The sequence below is a fragment of the Ctenocephalides felis genome, unplaced genomic scaffold, assembly GCF_003426905.1.
Source record: "Ctenocephalides felis isolate EL2017-DRISC unplaced genomic scaffold, ASM342690v1 CF-g0.4_SCAFFOLD_03571, whole genome shotgun sequence".
Lineage (NCBI taxonomy): Eukaryota > Metazoa > Arthropoda > Insecta > Siphonaptera > Pulicidae > Ctenocephalides > Ctenocephalides felis.
Genome location: NW_020539725.1, coordinates 3,140,939 through 3,166,853, shown reverse-complemented (window position 1 = coordinate 3,166,853; position 25,915 = coordinate 3,140,939). Strand labels below are relative to the sequence as shown.

The following is a 25,915-nucleotide window of genomic DNA, read 5'->3' as shown; positions in this document are numbered from 1 at the left end:
TCTCTTGATTACTTATGATAAATTTTATAAATTTATTCTCAACTTTAATTTATCGTTTTTTTTATTTTTTTATTAATATAAATTTTGAGGAAATTTTGATCAATAATATTGATCCAGGTTGATCCATGTTGTTCAAATAATAAGAACCATTGCAAAGCGGGAAACTATTTTTGAAGGCAAAAACATTTGCCAGGTTTGCTAGTATATATATATATATATATATATATATATATATATATATATATTCAATAGATAAGTCTTGGATTTTTTCAATATATGGATTGTTTCTTTTCCGAACAGCAAATCCAATAATAAAAAACAGTTTCTTTTCTCAAGATGTTTAATAACGACGTTTCGGAACTAGGTACGTTCCATCATCAGGTTTATTCTGTCAAATACAATATTTTTTAAAACTATTACATTAATTAATGATGGTCATTACAGATTACTTAGAAGAATTTTTTTATAAAGGAATGGATTATGTACCGGTGTAAAGAGTAATAAACATTAACTAAAAAAGGTTTTATATAAAATTAGGAAGCAAAAATTATTTACCTGTAATAATTTATATATCCATATCACTAATATTTTTTGTTAAAAACACTCGATTTTTTTGGAGGATATTTGTAGATGTTACGACTACACAAGACTTAAGCACACTGATATGGAGTTCTGTCGACCAGATGTAAAGGATATGTACGGAATTTTAGGCAAAAATGATTTTTTATGGTTCTTGTATTAATAATTTACGAAAAAAGAGGAAATATTGCTTTAGCAAATGTTGAGAAATATTATGTATATATATATATACGAGGTGTGTTCAAAAAGTACCCGGAATTACTAATAATTAAATTTCGCGGGTCTGGAGTGTCTGATTGTCAAAATTTTTTTTTTATTGTGTTGGTATACATGCCCCTAAAGTATGATGAAATTTTCAGCTATATTCACTGTTTACTTTGTCTGTGGTAGTCGCTAAGGTTCGACGTGTTTTTCTGAGCTCGGCGATTTTTACAATGGAAGAATTGAAAAGTCAAAGAATTTGTATTAAATTTTGCGTAAAAAATGAAATAAAGTGTTGCAAAGTGCAAAAATTCACCAAATATGGCTCCGTGTGACTTTTTCCTATTCCCAAAGTTGAAGAGACCCATGAAAGGACGGCGGTTTTCCTCGATTGAAGAAAATCGCTGAGAGTGCTCAAGGACATATCAAAAAGTGAATATCAAGGGTGCTTCGAAAATTGGAAAAAACGCTGGCATAAGTGTATTATATCTGGGGGGGACTACTTTGAAGGGGACCACATTAATGTAGACGAATAAATAAATATTTTTTTGAAAAAACGAAAATTCCGGGTACTTTTTGAACAGACCTTGTATATAGATATATATATATATATATATATATATATATATACATGCACATGCATATGCACACTTACATACACTTTATTTTACATTAAATATGCAAAAGCCATCAACAAAAAAATATTTTTATTACGATAAAATTTATTACGTAAAAATGAATGGATTATACCGAATTTCATAACTAATATTATCAACAAACAGTTTTTGCAAACAACTTCAAATATATATAAAATTGAGGGGCAAATATCGTACTTACAAAATTCAGTACTTAAATTAGAAATAAAAAATTCTTTTATTGACATAAAAAATAAATAAAAAACACGAATAGATCAGATAATAAATACACTCCGAAAAACAATAGATGAAAATACTTTTAATAAATTTTTAGAATTCGAAAATACAAAATACGATAAACACTTCCATATTATTAAAAATAAACAAATACAGAAATTAAAAAATCTTATACAAAATAGAGATAAAAATTATCCATTTCCTGTTTCTAAATTTTCGATAGACAAATGGCTAATAAATAAAACCAATATAGTCATTCCAGAAAATATCCAATACATTTTAGCACTCGGTCCAAAATTCAATTTCGCACCTAGTTAATACAGAAATAATGACTTCATAAAAATTTTAAGTAACATAGAACACAATATCAGGAACATTGAGACTGACAAGCAAAATCGGATCAGGTCAAAACTATGTGAAAAACTAGTTAAACATTTAAAAAAAGTTGATAATAGTTTCCAAAGAGATAGCGGAGACCAAATTATTTATTAAATCTAATAATATAATTGTTTGCCAGCAGATAAAGGCAGTATGACGGTAATCCTTGACAAAGAATTTTATACTAACACAACATTACGAATGCTTATAGATGATACTACTTACAAAATCATTACAAATGATCCAACACAACAGTTTTCTAGACAATCATCAATTAAATTAATTAATGAATTAAAAAATAAAAATTTCATTTCTGACAAACTTGCCTATAATTTAAAAGTACAACATCCTACTTCCCCAAAAATGTATTGTCTCCCCAAAGTCCACAAATCTGAATGCTCCTTTAGACCCATTGTATCCTACGTTGGTTCCCCATTCTATAATATCGCCAAACATATTGCCAATATTTTAAAAAATGTCACAATTTCCTCTCCTCACTATGTAAAGAATTCTTACCAATTTGTGGATCTAATCAAAGACCGAAACATTACGGACGATCAAATTTTTCTAAGCCTTGATGTAATTAACCTTTTCACATGTGTTCCCCATGATTTAATACTCGATTCAATTGGAAAACGCTGGCCCACTATTTGTAACTACACCGACTTTCCTATAACTACATTAACACTGTCCTGAATTGTTCTTATTTTAATTGTTTCAATAATTTTTATTTACAAATCAAAGGTACTGCTATGGGATGCCCATTATCTCCTGGCATTGTAGACCTAGTTTTACAAATCCTTGAAATTTCTGTTTTCTCCACATTAAATTTCCGAATATATTTTTATGTTAGATATGTAGATGACACATTTTTTATAATAGATAAAAAACAATTAAATATGATACTCGATACCTTTAACAATTACAATAAGAACATCTACATTCAGTTCTACATTCTGTTAACATTACATTCAGTTCACACATGAAACACAAATCAACAACAAATTGAACTTTTTAGACGTGACTGTACACAAACTTGACAACATTATTTGCACAAATTGGTACAGATAATCTACATGGTCAGGAAAATACATTTATTAACTTCCCGTAGGGTAAGTTATAGTAATCGCAAAAAAATCGAAAATGAAAATTTTTATATATCTTTACGTTTCAGAGGTTTCTTAACATTTTGGCATACCTTAGAAAAAATGGATGTATGTGTGTGTGTGTGTGTGTGTGTATGTGTGTGTGTGTGTGTATGTATGTATGTATGTATGTGTGTGTATGTATGTGCGGATACAAATTTTCGTCGACGATTTCGGGAACACGGGTCAACCGATTTTAATAATTCAAAAAACATTCGATTCGTATTGATAAGGAGACGTGCTGATTAGTTTTTGGCAAAGGCAGGTCCAGCCGTTCTAAAGATACGGGGCAAAAAGTGCCGAAAACGGTAACTCAGTTTTTAAGAGAACGGAGCGTCCGATTTTAATAATTCAAAAAACATTTGACTTGTATTGACAAGATGAAGAATTGATCAAATTTTCATAAAGGCAGGTCTAGCGGTTTCGGAGATCTAACGAAAAAAGTAAAAAAAAATGCCATTTGGCGGTCAAAAATGATCATTAGACATATGCACATCAAATTATCAGATATTTTATAGAGATTTTTACAATAAGTATAATTTTGGTTTACATTCCTAAGGGTTCCGTACCAATGTTTACGCGTTAGACGTCGACGCGGCGCTTACGCGGTTTGATATTTCGTCTTTATGCAGTTAAAGCAGTACGATTGCTTTGAAAAAAAGTTTAGATCTTTCAAAATATGTCAAAATAAAGAAAACATTTTTTTTCAAAAAAAAAAATTAAAAAAAAAAAATAAAAAAAATTTTTTTTTCAAAAAAAAAAGTAATTTTTTGTCTAATTGTTTGTCAAAAATCTTATTTTTTCGAAGTAAATTTTTTTCAAAAATGTTAATCGTTTTTAAAAAAATAATTTTTGGTACGGGAAGTTCCAGCAATTTGCCTTAAGGCACGATGCCTTAATTGCCTTAAGACAGAATTCCACTTACAGCTAGTTATGCGTCATACTGTCCTAAAAATTATAAAGTCAATACAATCATTTCTTTGATAGACCACGCAGTCATGTTGTCTCACTCTTCTTTTCATACCCAAAACACAACATTAGTAACTAAAACTTTATTAGAAAACGGATATCCCCTCACCCTCATCAATTCCATTACCAATAAAAGACTTTCCTATCATAAAAATAACAATTATCAATCCATCTCCAAGTTATTCCAAGACAACAATATTAAACCAACTTTTCACAGCATGCCTTACATTGAAGGCTTATTTGATTATTTTGCCAAATTACTCAAAGAAGAAAATATTTTTATTTCAGGAACAGCTCTATATTCTTTTAAAGAAATGTTTTCAAAAATTAAATCCACCACCCCTCCTAAATTCAATACTAACATAGTCTATTCAATCTCTTGCAAAAATTGTCAAAAACAAATTCACATATTTTTACCTTTGAACCCAATATTTTATATAGAGAGGATTGTACTTTTAAAAGACTTTTTTCTGAAAGCAGTTTAATCTTTTTGAATTCGTCAAATTGTGTCAATAAAAGATCAGATCATAATATCATTCATGACTCGTATCTAAATTTTTTAAACCTAATTAAAAACAATTAATCCTTTAATAATTTTTGCGTATATATATACATGTATATATATATATATATATATATATATATATATATTATATATATATATATATATATATATATTGTATGATTCTGAATTTGATGTTGACATATGTATTAACAAAGTCTAATAATCGGGCATAACATCAATAAAAAACATGAATTTCTTTCAAAAATTTATTTTAAATCCATACGTTTCGGCTATAATCCTAGCCTTCATTCAGTGGAAACTAAAAATAAAATTAAAAACTAAAACAATTGAATTGGAGTGAAAAGAAAAAATAAAATAGTAATTAGTACTTACAATTAGTTGATCTTAGTGTTAATTTGGAAAACTTTAGTAATCCATGGTATTAGGATATGGTAATGCACTACACTATGTATTATAAACATTAACTTGAAATTACACAATATTTTCACAAAATACTGATTTGAAAAAATCACAAATGGATAGTGTGTTATTCGTAGACTGGTTGAAGATGTAATGGAGAAAGATTTTTCTAAAAAATATTTTTACCAAGATTCTGCACATGTGTGGAACGAATTGAAAAACCTTTGCGCGAACGCTTTTATTGTTTTGTAAGAAATTTGGAAATGTTATCTAAATAGAAGAGATTTGTGTCGCACAGCGTGTTGAGTTCATTCCGTTTATTTATTGTCTTATTGTTATAAATAGTTAAAAAAGATCCCTCTATAATTCTTCGTTTAAATAAATTTTGTTCAAATTGTAGTACAGTCGGATTAGAAAAGTCCTTTGCGCGAACGCTTTTATTGTTTTGTAAGAAATTTGGAAATGTTATCTAAATAGAAGAGATTTGTGTCGCACAGCGTGTTGAGTTCATTCCGTTTATTTATTGTCTTATTGTTATAAATAGTTAAAAAAGATCCCTCTATAATTCTTCGTTTAAATAAATTTTGTTCAAATTGTAGTATAGTCGGATTAGAAAAGTCCATATTGTGTTTTAAAGTGTATATATGGTCTGCAAGAACTGTTTTGAATTGTTTGGGGTTTTTTGAATTGTTTTTATGTTGTTGTAACCGTTTATTGAGGTTCTGGCTAGTTTCTCCTATGTAAATTATATATATATATATATATATATATACATAGTATTTCTCTTTTTTCGTAAATTACCAATACAAGAATTATAAAAAATCATTTTTGCCTAAAATTCCGTACATATCCTTTACATCTGGTCGAGAACTCCTATCAGTGTGTTTAAGTCTTATGTAGTCGTAACATCTACAAATATCCTCTAAAAAAATCGAGTGTTTTTAACAAAAAATATTAGTGATATGTATATATATATTATTACAGGTAAATAATTTTTGCTTCTCAATTTTATATAAAACCATTTTTAGTTAATTTTTATTACTTTTTACACCAGTACATAATCCATTCCTTTGTAAAAAAAAAATTCTAATTAATCTGTAATGACCATCATTAATTAATGTTAATCAATAGTTTTAAAAAATATTGTATTTGACAGAATAAACCTGATGATGGAACGTACCTAGTTCCGAAACGTCGTTATTAAACATCTTCAGAAAACAAATTGTTTTTTATTATTGGATTTACTGTTCGGAAAGGAAACAATCAATATATATATATATATATATATATATATATATATATATATATCACATTTTTTATAATGTGATTAATGGTCATCTATTCTGAATTAGTTGGTTATTGAATCATGATGCTTTACAAAGACCTTCTTCATCTGAGCTACTTGTGAGTGATTTGGTGCCGCCCGTTCGACTGGAAGATCGTAATTTGTTTGAAATGATAAAACTCGTGTTAAACAATCCGAAGGTATATTTCAATATTATTACGGTGAAAGTAATATAAAAATAAAATAAAAACTTATATTAGGGCAAGCCTTATAAACATCTCGTAGTAAAATGTCTGGAACAAAGAAATGACGAATCTTTAGATATTACATATCATGTAGATGAAAATTCAAAAAATCTATCAGCCCAATGGATTGTGAAAAAAATCATAACAGAGGTATGTAAAGTTATTTAATATTTGCCAATAATATATATTTGATGATCATTTTTAAAAAAGGTTTTCCAAAAGCACGGTGCGATAGATGTTTCAACGCCGCTCTTAACCCCTGCAAATTTGGATAATGATCTACAAGATTCCTATGTGAAGCTAATGACACACAACGGATGTGTCGTTATACTGCCAGCAAATTTGAGGTAAGTCTTGCGATATTTTCAAAATAATATCTTTTAACGTTCAAAATTTCAATTTTATATTAGGTAATCTGATTTAAAAAATTGATTATAATATAATGTAATGACAGAATTACTCATCAATGTGAGGCAAATTTTTGTCGAGGGTCAAATTATTGAAAATATTACTAAATTAAATAAAATTGAAACTTGCACGCAACTTATATGCGTATTTTTTGCAAAATGTGTGTACTTTTCAAGCAATGTTTATTATTTTGAACAGACACGTGTTTGCCCGATATGCAGCATTTTGTGATTTAAGAAGTATCAGGCGTTTTGCAATTTCGCATGTGTACTCCGAAAGACGTGTGTTCGGATTTCACCCCCGTCAGAATCTTGAATGTGCAATGGACATATTAATGCCAGTATCGACTGAACAAGACTTTGGTACGTAAATATTTTTAATTTTACATTATCTTCACGTCCACCAATGCCAGTAAAAATTGCCGATGATAATTTATCATATTTACAATACATCTTGATATCGTGTCTTTTAAACAGATTTTTTTCGTGGATGCTATAGATGTTTTGTATACGGTTGAAGATAATTATTTGGATTAAATTTCGTAACTAATTCGTTTTTTGTTTGGAGCATTATTAAATGAGGAAACCACATCGATACTTTATTAGTTCGTGCTTATTTGGATATTGAAGTTTGGTCAGCATTTTATAAACATTTCAAATATATTTTTTTATATTTTTATAAAAAGTCACGATTTTAAGCATTTCGGTACATTATATCTTGGATTTAACAACTTCAATTGCATTCTAAATTCAATCCCTTCAATGATTTGCATTGAATGATATTCTTTTGTAATCATCCTGACCAATTGTGCATCTATTTCAGCAATTTGGCGCATGGGTGAAGGATTAGTATTTTGCAAATAATTTCTGATAACATTAGAATTATTTTTCATTGTATTAGATGGATTTGAATCTGATGTACCAGCTTCTGAAGTTTTTAACGCAAAAATATTATCCAATAATACAGTCGCGATTGCTTGATTAATCGGTATAGTTCAAATGCCTTATTAAATTTCCAGTATTTGAAAATAAAATACTTAAAAAATCCGCACAATAATTGAATTTTGCTTTATTATCTTTAAGGAAAAATGATTCCAGATAGTACTGGTTTTACGTCTCATTGTCATTTCTCTAATCACTTGCAATCACTGATTTTGTTATACACAGAATATACACATTAACACAAAAGTTTATTATTTGATTGCTTGGTACCTTGCAAAATATTGAAAAAAACTATTGCTATCGTCCTTTCTACGCCCGCTCTTCTCAGGACTTCTTCATTTGTTATTTTCCACTTTATTTTCTCTCGAGGTAGTTCTTATCGGCCTTTCTTAGAGTCCATGTCTCCGATCCGTACAGAGCTATGCTCCAGACGTAGCACTTTATTAGTCTCTCCCGCAAGTCGCGGCTCGGTTTGCTCGTCAGTGACATTCTCTTCTTCGTGAATGCCGCCTTGGTCCTTGCGATCCTTGTCCTGATCTCTTTCGTGCAGCATTTGTTTTTGGTCAATATGCTTCTCAGGTATTTGAAGTGATCCACGTCTTACAATTCTCGATTTTCTACCGTTATACTCAGGGGATTATTTATTTTTGTGATTCTCATCACTTTCGACTTGTCTATGTTGATTTCCATTTCTTATCTTCTACCCACTTCGACGATTCTGCTCATCATGTTTTGCAGCTACGTTTGGTTTTTTGATATCACTACTAGATCATCAGCGTACTTTATGGTGGTGATTTTTCTTCCTCCAATCGAAAAATCTCCTGCGCCTTCTAGTGCCTCGTTGACGAGCCATTCTCCGTACAGGTTGAATAGGATCGGTGACGTACAGCATTTATTTATTTATTTATTTATTTATTTATTCATAAGCAAGCCGTAATCAATAATAATAGATATTATTTCAGGCTCTTGTCAAGCTTATTCATAGTTAATATTAAAAGGATAGTAATTTTATAATAACCATAGTAGCTGCACGAATTTCGCTTCTGAAAAAAAAGAGCTGAAAAAATGCATTCGAACATTAAATACAATGTTCATCATCAAGTTCATCATATTAAAGTCTATTTGACCACCAGTCAAGCTCAAAATTCTTGCACAAGGTTGAATGTTATACTCATTTAAAACCGTAAAAAAATTAAATTAATAAAATAGCAATAAAAAAAAGAAAAAAAAAAATGGTTGTACAGGCGATCAAATGGTCAGACTACATAGATAAAGGATAAGGATTATGCAAGAAAATAGTTATTGAAATCAAATTGAGAAAATTCAGTAATGTCATAAAAAGCTAAGTCTTTAAAAAGTTTAACTAGGGAAGCATGAAATTTTTTGCTGTCTAAGTTTCGGATATTGAGTGGAAGTTTATTCATAAGCTGAATGCCTAGACCGTCGATCGTATTGAAAGAGCTGGCTAATTTATATGTGCGCGCCTTAATAAGTTTGTGTCTAGTGTTATAGTTTGAGGAGGACGAAGCCATATCAAAAAGTTTCGAATTGTTTTTGATGAAAGTTAATGTTACCAGCAGAAAAATGCATGGGACAGTTAGAATATTGTATTTTTTAAATATGGGTCTGCAGGAGGCTTTACTGGGCAAGGAAAAAATTATTCGAATAGCTCTTTTCTGAAGCTTAAATATTTTAATTAGTTCGGATGAAAAACCCCAGAATTGAATGCCGTATGAAACGTGAGAATAAAAGTTGCTATAATAAACTGAAAGTAAGCAATTTAAACCAAGTTTGGGTTTTAGGGTGCGCAACATGAAACATGTTCTAGATAAAGTTGGTGATAGAGAGATAAAGATATGATCAGACCACTTTAAATTATTATTAATATGGATGCCAAGAAACTTTGATACTTGCGAAAAATTATATGCTGAATTATTGATGGTTAAAGAAGTAATATTATTGGATAAACGATTTTTTGTACAAAAAGATATGATTTGGGTCTTATCATTATTGAGAACTAGATTATTTTCACAAAACCATTTCGTTATTTCTGACATAACCACGCTTAATTTATGTTGTAATTCATTAAGAGATTTGGCCTTGATGATAACGCTGGTATCATCCGCAAAAAGTATAAAATCACAAAGATTTGTACAATGAGGTAAATCATTAATATATATGAGAAATAAGAGAGGCCCTAAAATTGATCCTTGGGGCACGCCCAATGTACTTGTCAATTTATCCGAAATTATTTGCTCGTGATTGTTATTTAAGTAAACGCTTTGTGTTCGATTAGACAGGTAAGATTCAAATAGTTTGAGAGAACGTCCGCGAATACCACAATTTTCTAATTTGTCAAGAAGTCTTTGATGAGAAATACTATCGAAAGCTTTGGACAGATCGCAAAATATCGCAGTACAATATGTGGCTTCTTCGAAGGAGTCAATGATGTTATGAACTAAATTATAAATTGAGTGGGAAGTAGAATGGTTCTTTCGGAAACCATGCTGATTCTTGAACAAAATATTATATTTATTGAGAAAAGACGTTAACCTAGTATGCAAGATTTTTTCAATTATTTTATCGAAAGAGTTCAAGAGGGAAATGGGACGGTAATTATTTATATCGTCTTTATTATTTTTCTTATGAAGTGGAAAAATCTATGAATGCTTGAGGTGGGATGGAAATATTCCTTCATCGAAGCATTTATTTAAATATAACATAAATTTATCTATGAAAAAGGGATAGAATTCTTTAAGAATAAGACTAGGTATCTGATCCGGACCCGCTGAACTAGTAACTTTTATCGATAGAAAGGTTTGCTTTAGTTCTTCTAAATTTACAGGATAAAGAACGAATGTAGAATTATTTCGCGCGGATAAAGATTTAGTCGAACTAGTGGTGATCGAGTTGATTGCGCTTGTTAATTTAGACGCTTCGGTGACAAAAAAGTGATTAAATTTATTAGATATGACTACCTTATCAATAATCTTGTCGCCGTTAATTGTAAGACAATCAATCTGTGAAGATTTAGTTTTCGTGTTGATTTCCGAGTTAATTAAGGACCAAATTGTTTTCTGTTTATTTGCAGAATTAAAAATCAAGTTTTCGTTGAATTTGATCTTCGCTAAATTGATTAGATCATTTAAAGTTGCCCTATATTTCAAAAAATAAATTATAAAAGCCATGTTATTATTATGTACCGATAATCTCTCAAGAAATGCTAATCTTTTGAGTGAAATTCTCAACCCTTTAGTTAGCCAAGGAGTTGAAGTATTATTTTTTGGGCAAACGGTTTTCTTAATGAGAGGAAAAGCTTGATTGAAGTTGAATAAAAATGTAGAAATAAAGTTGTCGAGCATTGTATTTGAGTCTTTGGACTTGTTAAGCAATGTCCATGATTCCTTTTCCAAAAGACATTTGAAAATCAATTTATTAGATTCATCAAAATAACGTTTGTGTAAGATAAAGGTAGATTTAGAAGTTGAAAAATTACAAAAATTTAATAATATGCCTCGATGGTCTGAAAGAGTGGTATTTATAACACGTGAATCAAAGTCTTTTAAATTGGTGAAGAAATTATCAATGCAAGAAGAAGATTGATGCGAAAAACGAGTAGGTTCATGTATAGTACGAGTTAAACCAAAAGACTGCATATTCAAATTGAATTCAATGGATGGCTTCGATTGCTTATCAAAGTGTATATTAAAATCGCCGCAAACAATGATTTTGGAATATTTATCAAAAAGGTTATGAATCAATTCGTACATCAGCGAGATGAACATATCAACATTCTGGTCAGGTGATCCATAAACGCATATAAGACACACGACGTCATTTGAGAGATTAATTTCAACAGCACAATATTCAAAAAGTTTTTCTACTCGAAGAGTATTAGTATAAACGGGTTTAGAACAAATAAAATCACTTACAAAAATGCACACACCTCCGTGGCCATATTGAGTTCGACAGAAATGAGAAGATAAATTATAACCTTTAATTTTAATTAATTCAAGATCCGACTTATTTAACCAGTGTTCAGCAAAACATAATATTTGGGGTTTATAATTATCTATAACTACTTCTAATTGATTAAGTTTATTGGATAGTTTTTGTATGTTTTGAAAAATAATTGCAAATTTGTTATCAACTTTAGGCACGAAAGGAATTAGAAACCGAAGGTTTCATTCCCGCCACAGCCTTGACACTCAACAACTCGTTAGCTAAAACCCTACATAATTTTCTTTTCCCGTTGAAAAGAAAATGTAAGCCATGCCTGGTGTAATCGGACAAACCAACATGCCTGTTGACATCAAGAATCCGAAGATTACTGAACTTTCCTTGACCATAGTCTCGGTTGATCCAGCAATTGGCATCGGAAATCAGCCCGTTGCAACGCACGTCGTCGTATCTGTACGGAATTGTCATCAAACAAAGGTTTGTCTTTTGACATGAACGACGAGCCTTTTCCAAAGCACTACGAATAGCGTAATTGGACGAATCGTCATTCGTTCCAGCCAGAACAACAACATGGTCACCCGGACCAAAGTCAGATACCAGACTCTCGATATCCCCAACCACGCCAGCAAATCCGGCCCCCGGCTTGACTATGCTGAATATATCAAATTTTCGTCCAAGCAATTCTCTCAAGCATTCTGACCACCCTCTGCCGTGGCTATCGGAAAGGAACAAAATTTTACTGTTCTTAATAGAACCTAACAAATCATTATTAACGCGTTGCTCAAGGAGCTTTGCTTTGGACTCTAATTTGATAAATTCATCCCTAAGCTGTTTCAAATCTATGTTCCGTTTTTTTATTAAACCAGATAACTCATTACAGAGTTTTGAAAAAGAACGTGAAAATGTGGACGACTCTTTGAAAACTGAACCTGAAGAGCTCATATTCCCTAATACGGAACTAACACCAGTAATCCTGAGCTGAAGATTCTGGTTCCCTAACTTAACCTCAGACAATTCTTTTGTCAGCCTATCAATTTTAATATCTCTTTCGTGAACAAGAGATTGTAAGTGAAAACAATTTGAGCAAAGAACAGTAGAATTTAAATCGATTGAGTCGTCCAAAACTGAGACACTTGTATCTAAGGACTGGCTTGGCACTTGGCTCCGTGTAACAACCATTTTGAAATATTTAATAAGAAATAAGTAAACTAGAAAATGAAACTAAATAAATTGAGCAATTAACTATTTAAAAAATTCGAATAAAAAGATAAAACGATATAAAATATTTAAATAAATTCACAAATCACAAATTTAATAAACTGAAGGTACTGGAAAAACACTCGCGCAGGTATAAAGAACTACAAAAATAACGGGATTTAACGGTAAATTCAGGTAAAAATTAGAAGGAGCAAGAATTAGATGTTGACCGTACGGAGGTTGATGATAGACTGATGATAGCATTCTTGTCGCACTCCTCTACCTATTTCAACGCTGCTTGTATCACCCTGGTTCACTCGAACCTTTACTTTCTGTCCCATATACAGATTCTGGACCAGCCTGCGATCCCTCCAATCGACATTAATAGATTTCAAAAATTCCATGAGCATACTCCAGTTGACTCTGTCAAAAGCTTTCCAACGTCGAGACATCTGTCCGACATTATCCTCAGTATTCTAATAGCGTTCCTGGTGCGTCTTCCTTTTCTGAAACCAAACTGGTCTTCGCTCATGTGCTGCTCGATCTTATTTCCGAGTCGTCTCGTAAGGATTGTGGCCAAAACCTTTCCTGTGTGCGAAGTTAAACTAATCGTGATGTGGTCGCTATATTTATTCGCTTTGGACTTTTTATGAAGAGCTATCACCTTGACATAGGTAAAATCCTTTGGCCATTCACCCGTTCGGTATATTTGATTTAACAATTTGGTCAGTTTCCTCAAACCGTTGTTGCCCAGCTCTTTCAAAAGGTCCATGGGTATGTCGTCATCTCCCGTTGTCTTCTTTCTTCTAATCTCATTTATTGCTCTCTCGACTTTGCTTTTCAATATGCATGGTCCCTTGTCATCTACGTCCACTTCTTTCTCTTCTCCGATTTCAATATTCTCAGTACTATTTTCTCTATCGTACAATTTCTCAATGTATTTTTCTCATACGCTGAGAATTTTCTTGTGGTCACTCACTCTATTTCCGTCATCGTCTTCTATTTTGTTGTTTTTCTGCTTTTTCTTTCATTCTTGTCCATTTCCTTTGTAGCCTGAAACATTAAATCACATCTACCTTGTTTTTGATGTTATATTATTCTGTTGCACGTTTCGTCCATGTATTTCACCTTTACCTTCTCCGTTTCTCGCCTCGGATCTGTATTCTTGTACTTTTTACGCTCATCTATTTTTGATCATCTCCTGAGTTATCCATGGTTTTCCAGCTACTTTTTCTAGCTTTCCGACGTTGTATTTCAGCGTTTCCAGAAGTACACATTTACCTCATTCGAATCTTTTTCTACTGCCTCTTCCGTGTCTTTTATAATGCTGAACTTTGTCTTCATTTCTCTCCTCACTGCGATTTTATTATTCCTCAATTTTTTCAGATTCCATCTCTGTCTCTTTTACCCGTTTTGCGGATGTTCTTCAGATTTGTCTCTATATCGGCCGTCAGCAAATTATAACCGGAGTTTATACCGGCCCCTCGAAAAGCCTAACGTTTTTCACGCTATTTCTGAATATGTTCTTAACGATGATGAAGTCAATTCGATATCGTTCGCTGTCTCCCGGGCTTTTCCATATGTTTGCGATTACCAGATTGTTTCTGCGGCAGAAGTCGATCAGCATATTTTTCCTGTCGTTCCTCCTGCTCAATACGTATTTTCCGACTATCTTTTCCTCTGATCCCTTTCCGACTACCCCATTAAAATCTTCCATAAATCACCACGTTGACATTTCCCTTGCCTTCCTGAGACAGCATCTCGTCTATCTGCTCGTAGATTTGTTGTACCTCCGCCTTGTCGTAGCTCGATATCGGCTACCTGCACAACCATCACGTTCATCGGCTCCGCCTTCAGTTTCACACTCATTAAACGATCGCTCACGCAGTTCATATTTAGCCCACTCCTCACCGACTTTTTACTTACCACGACTGCCACGCTTCTCTCGGATTTTTCTCCTCCAGAGTCCACTCTGCTCTTGTTCATTTCCATCTTGAGGTTGTCCAGTTTTCTTGTTCTCATCATTGTCCTGAGTGAACCTGAAAGGCAAATCGATCGCAGTTTTGTTGCTACTTTTGATGGTATCCCCCTCCATAGCCTCCACCCGGAGATCCGAACGGGAGGTCATTACTCCGGAATATTTTACTGAAGAGGAAGTCTTCATTGAAACCATTTTGTTGAAAAATTTTCTCACACCTACTCTTGGAAGAATGTAATGTGGTAGTATTCCCCTTTTTTTCCACATCGCAGCGCCCGGACTATCTGCACCCGTCATTCGGGTCGCGCTCCGGACTTTTTGATTTGGAGTCATCTCGAGCATCATATTTCCTGTGCCTTTAATCAATACTGGTGTCGTTGCTTTCCGACAACTACTATCCATTCTTCGATAAATTCATAGAAAAATTTTCCAGTTTATTGTTCAAAATTAGTGGAAAGTAACCATTAGTGAATTATATTTTACATTGCATTAACCAATGATTGCTGAAGTGTTTCATATTTTTCAATTTGTACAGTGATTTAATAAAACATGTATTATACCTGGCTGTGTCTAAATGCATGGATTTTGACATATAGTTTGGAAGGAATTCCTTCAAAATTGTAGGACATCAGTGAATCATTTTTCTGCTGTACTTGTTCTAGTGTACGGAACTGTTGATACATATAATCAATTTTCAAAATATTTTATTTCAGAGAACTTGTAATTTTGTGCGTAAGTTATGTTATCAATCGAATCTTCTTATTTAAGTTGTGGTCTGTTATATCTGGACATAAGTTATCCCCTTTGATCGATTCCAAATTTAGGTTCTTAATCTAGAAAATATTTTATAAATACTAATGAATATAAAATTATGCAACTAATACTGGGCCCAATCCGTACAGCCATTTTAACGTTTTACCCCGAATTGTATATATATATATATATATATATATATATATATATATATATATATATATATATCTTATATATAAAAATGGAGCTCTCTTTCAAATGTCTAAGTAAAACTCGAAAACAGCTAAACCGATTTTGCCAGTCTTAGTCTTGAAAAATTCGTGCTAATCCGGAGAAGATCCAAAAGGTGAGAAATTATTTCAAATCCGCGTAAAAACTTTACATTTTTAATTTGAAAATTTTTGGTAAACGGCACTTGATTCAAAATGGCTTCCCACACAATATTATTCAAATGACAGATGAATACTACCCATATGTCAAACGGATAGTTGTCAAGTTGGAAGAGATTATGTGTTATTCTTTTAATTTTAAAATTTAATTATTTATATATTTTTAAATGTTAATAAGAATGCTTATTTTGATTTTATATGAGGTTTTATTTAATTCTCAAGTTTTTGCTCACTGCCTATTTGTATTCTTTTATCAAGAGCTGGAAATAATACTATTATTATTGATTAGGGCTTGCTTATGAAAAAATAAATAATTAATTTTGTTTCAAACGCTGTGCTTACCAAGTACTTATTGGTTAAATGTGAATAATGTGTTACCAAAACATTTTATGAATTATATGATTATTGCATATATGTTATTCAAATTGAGATCCTAAATTTGGAATTCATCGAAGGGTACATCATAGACATTTCTGTCTAATCACTTATTGCAAGTTATAATAGACAGCGATATGAATAAGAAAATTGGATTATAACACAGTTAGTAATTTTAGAAATCATATTCATAAAAATCTCAATTATGTGTACATACAAGTACAAGATCTTCGGAAACAAACTTGTTTGAAAATTGCTTATAAAGCTCACATTATATTATTTAACATCCACATAAGTACAGTTTAAATAGATATGGAAGTAATCATTTCAAATATATATAATACAATCTATTTACATTACAAATTTTACATTATTACATTACAATTGTGAATAATGTGTTTCCAAAACGTTTTATGAATTATATTATTATTGCATTTAGTTATTCAAATTGAGATCGTAAATTTGGAATTCATGGAAGGGGACACCATAGACCATTAGAAATCACATTCATAAAAATCTCAATTATTTGTACATACAAGTACAAGATCTTCGGAAACAAAGTTGTTTGAAAAGCTTATAAAGCGCTCATTATGTTATGTGACATCAACATAAGTACAGTTTAATTAGATATGGAAGTAATGATTACAAATATTTACAGTACAATCTATTTACAATACAAATTCTTCATTACTATATTAGAATGGTCCATGACATTTATATTTTTAGGGTTTGACAAATGTCACAGTTCACAGAAAACAACAAATATGACAGAAAAATGGAAGGTATCAGCAATACGAACTTGCATTATTTTACATGATTTTATCATCCAAATAGGCCTTCTAATGCATAGGAAGAACTTTTTCCACCATTCCAATTTGCAATGAAAAAATTAAAATAGTTAAACATATTCCACATGGTAATAATAATTATTTTACAGATTTTTTCTTATGTTGTTCAGATACTAATGCTGTTATCGATGAGGTCTTTTTCAATTACTTCTCGAGTATACTATATACAAGTCATGGTAATAATTTGGATACAAGATTGGCCACTAATTTGGATACAAGATTGCAAAAAAGGAAAATCAAAATAAACACATTGAAATTTATCACAATATGTACTCATGTTGAAAATCTACATATGTTCAAGCAAATTCATAAAGAAGAAATGTCCGTTTTATATAGCTATATAACAATCGGGGTAAAACGTTAAAATGGCTGTACGAACTGGGCCAGTCTTAGTTGCATAATATTATATTCATTAGTATTTATAAAACGTTTTCTAGATTATATCATTATTTTATTTAGATTATTTAAATTAAAAACCTAAATTTGGAATCGATCAAAGGGGACATTCTATCAAATAACTTATTCCCAGATATAACAGACCACTACTTAAATAAGAAGATTCAGTTGATAATATAACTTTGGAACACACACATGTAAAAATGTCATTGCACAAAATTACAAGTTCTTTGGAATAAAATATTTTGAAAATTGATTATATAGCTCGAATTCAATTAAATGTATCAATAGTTCCGGTACTAGAACAAGTATAGCAGAAAAATGATTCACTGATGTCCTACAATTTTGAAGAAATTCCTTCCCAAAACAATATGTCAAAATTTTTGCATTATGACACAGTCAGGTATCGTTCATGCTTTACTAAATCATTCTACAAATTGAAAAAGATGAAAAACTTCAACAATCATTAGATAATGCAATGTAAAATATAATATACTGATGGTTATTTTCCACTAATTTTGAAGAATAAACTGGAAAAATTTTCTATGAATTTATTGAAGAATGTATAGTAATATATGAAGATCCGCAGGGTTAATAAGATCCACCACCAATATCTCAAATAACCAGTAAAGTTTAGCATTGTTCAACAACAATATGAAAGTACGGGGGAAAAGATGTATAAGGTAAACGTACCATATTATGGGATGTTAAGGAACGTTTGACTTTAAAGACGAATTTTAGAGAAAATAGGAAAGTGGACGAACTAAATCTGTTATATTTTATTAATTAGACTTTTAAGATTATTATAAAACAAGATTTTTCGTCGTAGAACGTCATTTATAGAAATAATCGGCATTTTGCTGAACTACGCGTTTGTCCCTAATTCCGTGATAAAATTCGGCTCGTGAATATAATGCCGGGAGTCGTTGTACGTTATTCCGTGATAGCGCACGATGCTTACATTTTTGATCGTATTGCCTTGATAAATATAGTTATAAAAAAGGGTTATAAAAAGTGCGGTTAATTATGAAATAATACTTTGATATGATTTTAAACATTTATTTAGTTTTATAAAAGTCATAAAATTATAAGAAGTTAAAAAACTTCTAAAATAAAAATAAAATAAAAGCTGGTATTATTATAGTAATAGCAGTATAATTATCATTATCAATACTGTTTCGGTAAATCAAATCAATGAAACAATAAAGGAATAATTTTTAACGGCAATTAAACAAAAATATAAACTTAAAATAAATATAAAATTTAAACTCAAAGTAAAAAAATTAAACTTGTAATAAAAGTTACAATTCTGTCAACAAACATAAATCTTTAAAGACTTTACAATAATCTTTAAAGACTTTCAAGTTAACAATAACTACTAGCTCAAATTAGGTTTGATTGGGAATTTTGTTTTAGAAGCTTTAAAATACATTTAATATAATATGGCAAATTTCTTTTAAAGCCTTTTTTCAGGGTTTTGGGTGAATATTTAATTGGAGCCATCGTTCTTTGAAAAACTAAAAGTCCGATTTGAAATCATACCCAAATAAATTTACTGACCTTGAATATAATTTTAATAATATTTAATAAATTGTATTAGACGATTAGAAAGTTACTGCGTTGAAGAGTAGCCTCGGCATCTTATTTTCGAGTAATTGCAATTCATATTAATTTAATAACTTACGATGTATGTTTGTTTTAATTATATGCAGGTTATATAATGGTTATATTCCAAAAGCTTAATCGGATTAAAACCATCGTGATAACAAGAATGTCCCTAGATCTCTGCATACATACATACATACCAGCGCCCTAGTAAATCCGCGACCTATAAGTACCGTGCGCTATACGGGGTATAACTGTATTTTTATTCAATTTATATAATAGAAATAATTGATCATAGATGAAAAGGTAGAAATAAATGATACTCTCATTACTACAATATTCTAGGTATATTGGAACAATGCAAATAAGTGAAAAAAATCATGTACTTTCTTACTGAAGAGTAGTCATTTCAAACTCAATTATTAGGGTTAAAACTTAAAAAAAAACATATACCGTAATTACCTTACAGTATTCTGTAGTCATTAACAAACTTAATAACACCAGAAACACCGCCGAATTTAAGCACAGTTGAAAATAAAAGATGAAACTATTTCAAGTCTGCTTCTCGTAATTGCGGGATACTCACGGAATTAGGTTCACTTGTTCAGTTGTGTGAACCTAATTACGGAAGTCATGAAATTGATAATTTCTTGACAAATATATGCTCGATTTAACTATAAAACTAATCTCTTATTATTACTGATCAAAAATTTCACACATTTGAATCGATTAAGCTTATCGGAATCAAATAAAAACCTTGCAATGGGACCGTCACATAACCTAACTCGCTAACAAGCCAGTACGAAATGGCGATCGGGTTACGACCGATGCTTTCAAAAGCTTTTTACGGCTTAAAAACTAATATTTGAATTCGAAAATCGTACTATTTTATTAGGATTCAAATTATAATTGATGTGCTGTTGAATAAATTATTTATTGACCGTTTTCTTATTTTGCGATCAAAATGAAAAACTCCCGTAATAATGTACTATCCCGGAATAGTGTACGTTTACCTTAACTAGCTATAACCTTGATTCTTATGACCCTGCTATCGGGAGATAAACATTAATTTTTGAAAATCCATAACAAAAGTATTTCCTTTTGTTGTTAGTTTTTTGGGTTGTGAGTACTGTGATTTAGTTCACAAGACCTTAATATAAATTTTAACTATTTAATTGTTTTATAAAATGTAATGTTAATTTTGACTGAGATTCAACAGTTTTCTTTATATAACCACTTTAAAAACTCACATCTGTGTGGGGCAAAAATAAACAACTGAACATTGACCGCGGCTAAAGACTAAAAAAGACTTGGATTGAATTATACCATATTTTTATAGAAAGTATAAACTTCCAGTTTGATTGTATTAACAAAGTATGGACAAACGAATATTGTTATTATGAATTATATAATTTATTATTATACAAGTAGACTTTGGAGTTTATTGTGTTTATAATACCTCATTGTCTATACCATTCAAACTACACATCCTTACTCTCCTAAAATAAAGTATTCTTTTTTTTATTCTCTAGAAATTGTTTAGAAATACCTTACTTAGCAAAACAACGTTTGCCGGGTCAGTTAGTATATATATATATATATATATATATATATATATATATATATGTTACGGTAAATGTGCATATTTCGGTGAATGTGCACATTCACCGGTGAATGTGCACATTTACCAGCTCATTTGGCGAATGTGAGTTCAACTCGCGCGCGTGCGCACGTGCGGGTGAAATACTAATTCATATATTTATATTTATATTTATATTTATATTTATATTTATATTTATATTTATATTTATATTTATATTTATATTTATATTTATATTTATATTTATATTTATATTTATATTTATATTTATATTTATTTATTTTATATTTCTATTTATTTATATTTATATTTATATTTATCTTTATTTATATTTCTCTTTTCTTTTCTCTTTCTATTTCTCTTTCTATTTCTCTTTATCTTTCTCTTTCTCTTTCTCTTTCTCTTTCTCTTTCTTCTCTTCTCTTTCTCTTTCTCTTTCTCTTTCTCTTTCTCTTTCTCTTCTCTTTCTTTCTCTTTCTCTTTCTCTTTCTCTTTCTCTTTCTCTTTCTCTTTCTCTTTCTCTTTCTATTTCTCTTTCTCTTTCTTTCTCTTCTCTTTCTCTTCCTTCTTTTTCGTCCTCTGCCTTTCCCCTGCCTACTCCTCCCCTTCTTTCTTCCTCTTGACGAATTAACAATTTATTTATTAACTATTAACTATGCCCTACTAACTATTTAATTGATAACTATTAACTATTTAACCATTAACTATCACCTATTTAACTATTCTTAATTCACTATTTACTAATAATGATTCCCTATTTGCTAATATCTATTCACTATTTACTATTAACTATTCAGTTATCACTATTTACGATTCACTACTTTACTATTCAACTACTATTATATATCTTGATCAAAATGAACAAATCTTCAACAGAATGTTATTAATCATTTATCACCATTTTGGTACAAAATTTGTAACATGCTTGACGTATTTCGCGCATAGTCTTTATTGCGCATGCGTTAAATACGCGAGATGTTCATAAGACCGATCCAAGTACGCACGTACACCATTGTTTTAATTTGATTGTTTGAGAACACGCCATATCACCTAGCGTTTTGGGGAATGTGCACATTTACCGGTGAATGTGCACATTCACCGAGAGTGCACATTTACCGTAACATATATATATATATAAGTTGATAAATGTTTTTTTCCGAACAATCACTCCAATGAATAAAAAATAATAAGTTTTTTTGTAGATGTTTAATTACGACGTTTTGGAACTAGGTACGTTCCATCATTAGGTTCTGCAGTCAAGAACAATATTTAAATATAGAATAACTGTTAAAATGTATAATAATGCGCAGAACTCCGACGCATGCGTCAGACGCATGTTGACTCTATTTTATTATATTATATTGTTTTAATTTTTGGCGCATCTCAGCTGCTTTTCGGCAATAATAATGTAGACATTACATTTTTCTTATTTATAATCATAAATTTATTTTATTTTAATATTGCCTTAGCCTATAAGTGAATAGAAATATTTAGCAAATGACAGCATTCATTTGTTTTTAATGTCAAACCATGACTTAAATGTTTTCAAGGTCAAACAATGATAAGCGGTTTTTTGTAATTTTTTCCATTTATTTCTACAATCTTACTATATTTCTATGAATCTAAAAATTGTAGAAAATTTCCCGAACAAACTTCAGAAAGATTCATGAAAATCCGAATTATAGTTTAGGAGGATTAATCATTCATACATAGTTACAGAAGAATTTTATATATAAGATATTTCCATATTTGCAGTGAAAACCGACTTATTCTACTTAAACCGGTTTTCGGATCCCACAATTTTCATCAAAAAAACGGTTTTTAAAACCGGTTTTTGAAAACCGACAAACCATGTCGGCAAGATAGCATCTACTATCTTGTTACCTTTTATATTTGCATGTCCTTCAAGCCATACTAAGATTATTGACTTTTCTCCTACATTTCTTTCCTTGAGATTGTGTATAATTTCATATATCAATATTATTTATTTTGCTTTTGTTTTTACATAAGTTTGACACAACCGAGTTTATAATTAATTGAAAGTGTAAACTTCCAGTTTGATTGTATTAACAAAGTATGGACAAACGAATATTGTTATTATGAATTATATAATTTATTATTATACAAGTAGACTTTGGAGTTTATTGTGTTTATAATACCTCATTGTCTATACCATTCAAACTACACATCCTTACTCTCCTAAAATAAAGTATTCTTTTTTTTATTCTCTAGAAATTGTTTAGAAATACCTTACTTAGCAAAACAACGTTTGCCGGGTCAGTTAGTATATATATATATATATATATATATATATATATATATATATAAGTTGATAAATGTTTTTTTCCGAACAATCACTCCAATGAATAAAAAATAATAAGTTTTTTGTAGATGTTTAATTACGACGTTTCGGAACTAGGTACGTTCCATCATTAGGTTCTGCAGTCAAGAACAATATTTAAATATAGAATAACAATATTAATGATGATGATTACAGAATAATATTTTTTTTATAAGAGAATTAATTATGCACTTATTCTTAAAAATGAAGCATGAAAAAAGAAAAATATAAACAAATAAATTGAGAAACAAAAATTATTTACCTGCAAAATTGATTTATATATCCATATATGTGTGTGTGTGTGTATATGGATATATATAATAGTGTGTGATATTTGATTTGATAATTTTTGTTAAACAATTTTTATTACAGATCATACTCTGTTATTAGTACAAGCGGAACTCATATCCATTGCTTCCGAAGTAGTCGCCCATTTTCCAGCGCTACAACAATCGCACCGTAGTATGAAATTGCATTTAAATCATAGCGATTTAATACAAGCAGCTCTGATTTATAGTTCGGCACCTAAAGATAAAAAAAAACAAATCTTTGCATTGTTAAATGACTACAGGGTGAGTTGAAATATTAGAAATTATAGTTGAAATATGTGAATAATATTATAATGAATTATATATGATTTTGAAATTATGATAACTCTACGAGTTTGAACTAATTATTAAAGGATAAATATTAAATTTACTATCTTAGTTGAAGCAAAAATTATGTTTGAAGGCATATTAATAGACTCTCTACTATACTTAGGTATATACCTAAGTATAGTAGAGAGTCTATATGAAAATCTTTTGAACTTCTTCGACATTAAAAATGTACAATACTTACTAAATGAAAGTTTATTAGAACCATATATATACACATGCACACTTCAAACAAAATGTTATTTTGCCAAAAGCTGAGTGAACCTCGCCTCTGAGTGCAGGTAATTTTTTCTTAAAAAGTTTCCCATCAGAGTGGACATATTGCTATTGCAATATGTCCACATTTTCTGTCTGTAAATTTATTATTAGTACCTTCTTTCATTTTGGTATAAATTACGTTCCCAAAACATGTGATTTATTGTTTCTTTTCCGCTTCCGCAATCGCATGTGTCCATTGTGATGCCTATTCTTTTCAAGTGATTTTTAGAAAGTGCGTCCAAATCTATCCGAGATAACCGAGATAAATCTTCTATTTTCTTCCAGGTTTTCCAACCACGTATTTTGCGATACCTTACTCTTTGTTAATGCGTATGTGAAGCCTTTTATTTTTGTCGATTCTGTAAAGAATATTTGCCATCTTTCTACACACTGTTGTTTGATTACGTTATTCAATTCTAAGGATGGAATAGTGTCACAATCTTCGCCGCTATGGCAGGCTTATACAAAAACCGGCATTTCAGGAAACCGGTTTTAACCGGTTTTCGAATTTTATATAAAAAATAAATTTTTCCTCGAATATTCTGTAATAACAAAAACTTATCTGCAAATTTAGTGCAATTTAAAGCAGTATTTGACTAAATTTATTTATTGATCAATTTTATGAATAGTAAATATATTTTTTTTATTTTTAATTAGTAGAACAAAAAATAATAGTTTATCTGGATTAAATAACAATGCATCATTTTCACATATAAGAATGAAAATATTTTTATGATAGTGAAAGGAAAGTTTTCGAATACATAAAAATAATACATATTTACATAAACAAACATTTATTAATTTACAAAAACAAAAAAATTTGATACATACTTGTTAATATCAATTTTAGTTTTAAAAATAATTTTAATATATTAATTTAAAAATTTTAAATTAAACCCACATCTGCATTTTTTAATATCCTATACTAATATTTACACCGTTCATTTAAAAATAATATTGTTTTTCGAATTACTATTTGCATAATATGAGTGATATTAAATGTAGAACTGCTTCAAATAAAGTTATGATTCTCAATTCCCACTGTTACACTTTAATTATCCCTTTAACAAATATTAAAATATGTTCAATAAAATTGTATATTAAACATTATACACTGCAATTAATAGCACAAATTTATTTCCAATAGCTCGATTTATTTTAATGCCAAGGGTTATCCAATTTTCAGTCATACCTGTAGGTGTGGATGTATAAATGAATGATTTTTTAACTTCCCGTAGGGTAAGTTATAGTAATCGCAAAAAAATCGAAAATGACTAGCTGTAAGTGGAATTCTGTCTTAAGGCAATTAAGGCATCGTGCCTTAAGGCAAATTGCTGGAACTTCCCGTACCAAAAATTATTTTTTTAAAAACGATTAACATTTTTGAAAAAAATTTACTTCGAAAAAATAAGATTTTTGACAAACAATTAGACAAAAAATTACTTTTTTTTTGAAAAAAAAATTTTTTTAATTTTTTTTTTTTTTAATTTTTTTTTTTGAAAAAAAATGTTTTCTTTATTTTGACATATTTTGAAAGATCTAAACTTTTTTTCAAAGCAATCGTACTGCTTTAACTGCATAAAGACGAAATATCAAACCGCGTAAGCGCCG

The 25,915-nt window shown here is 30.1% G+C and overlaps 1 protein-coding gene across 1 annotated transcript in view; it reads left to right on the top strand.

Moving 5' to 3' along the window:
* The window catches only part of LOC113384923 (eIF-2-alpha kinase GCN2), a 635,046-nt gene that overhangs the window by 364,106 nt on the left and 245,025 nt on the right, over window positions 1-25,915 (top strand). Inside the window, exons 19-23 of the mRNA XM_026622699.1 lie at window positions 6,422-6,554; window positions 6,615-6,749; window positions 6,810-6,946; window positions 7,206-7,369; window positions 23,763-23,962. Of these exons, the coding sequence (XP_026478484.1) occupies window positions 6,422-6,554; window positions 6,615-6,749; window positions 6,810-6,946; window positions 7,206-7,369; window positions 23,763-23,962 (769 nt within the window). The remainder of the gene's footprint in view (window positions 1-6,421; window positions 6,555-6,614; window positions 6,750-6,809; window positions 6,947-7,205; window positions 7,370-23,762; window positions 23,963-25,915) is intronic.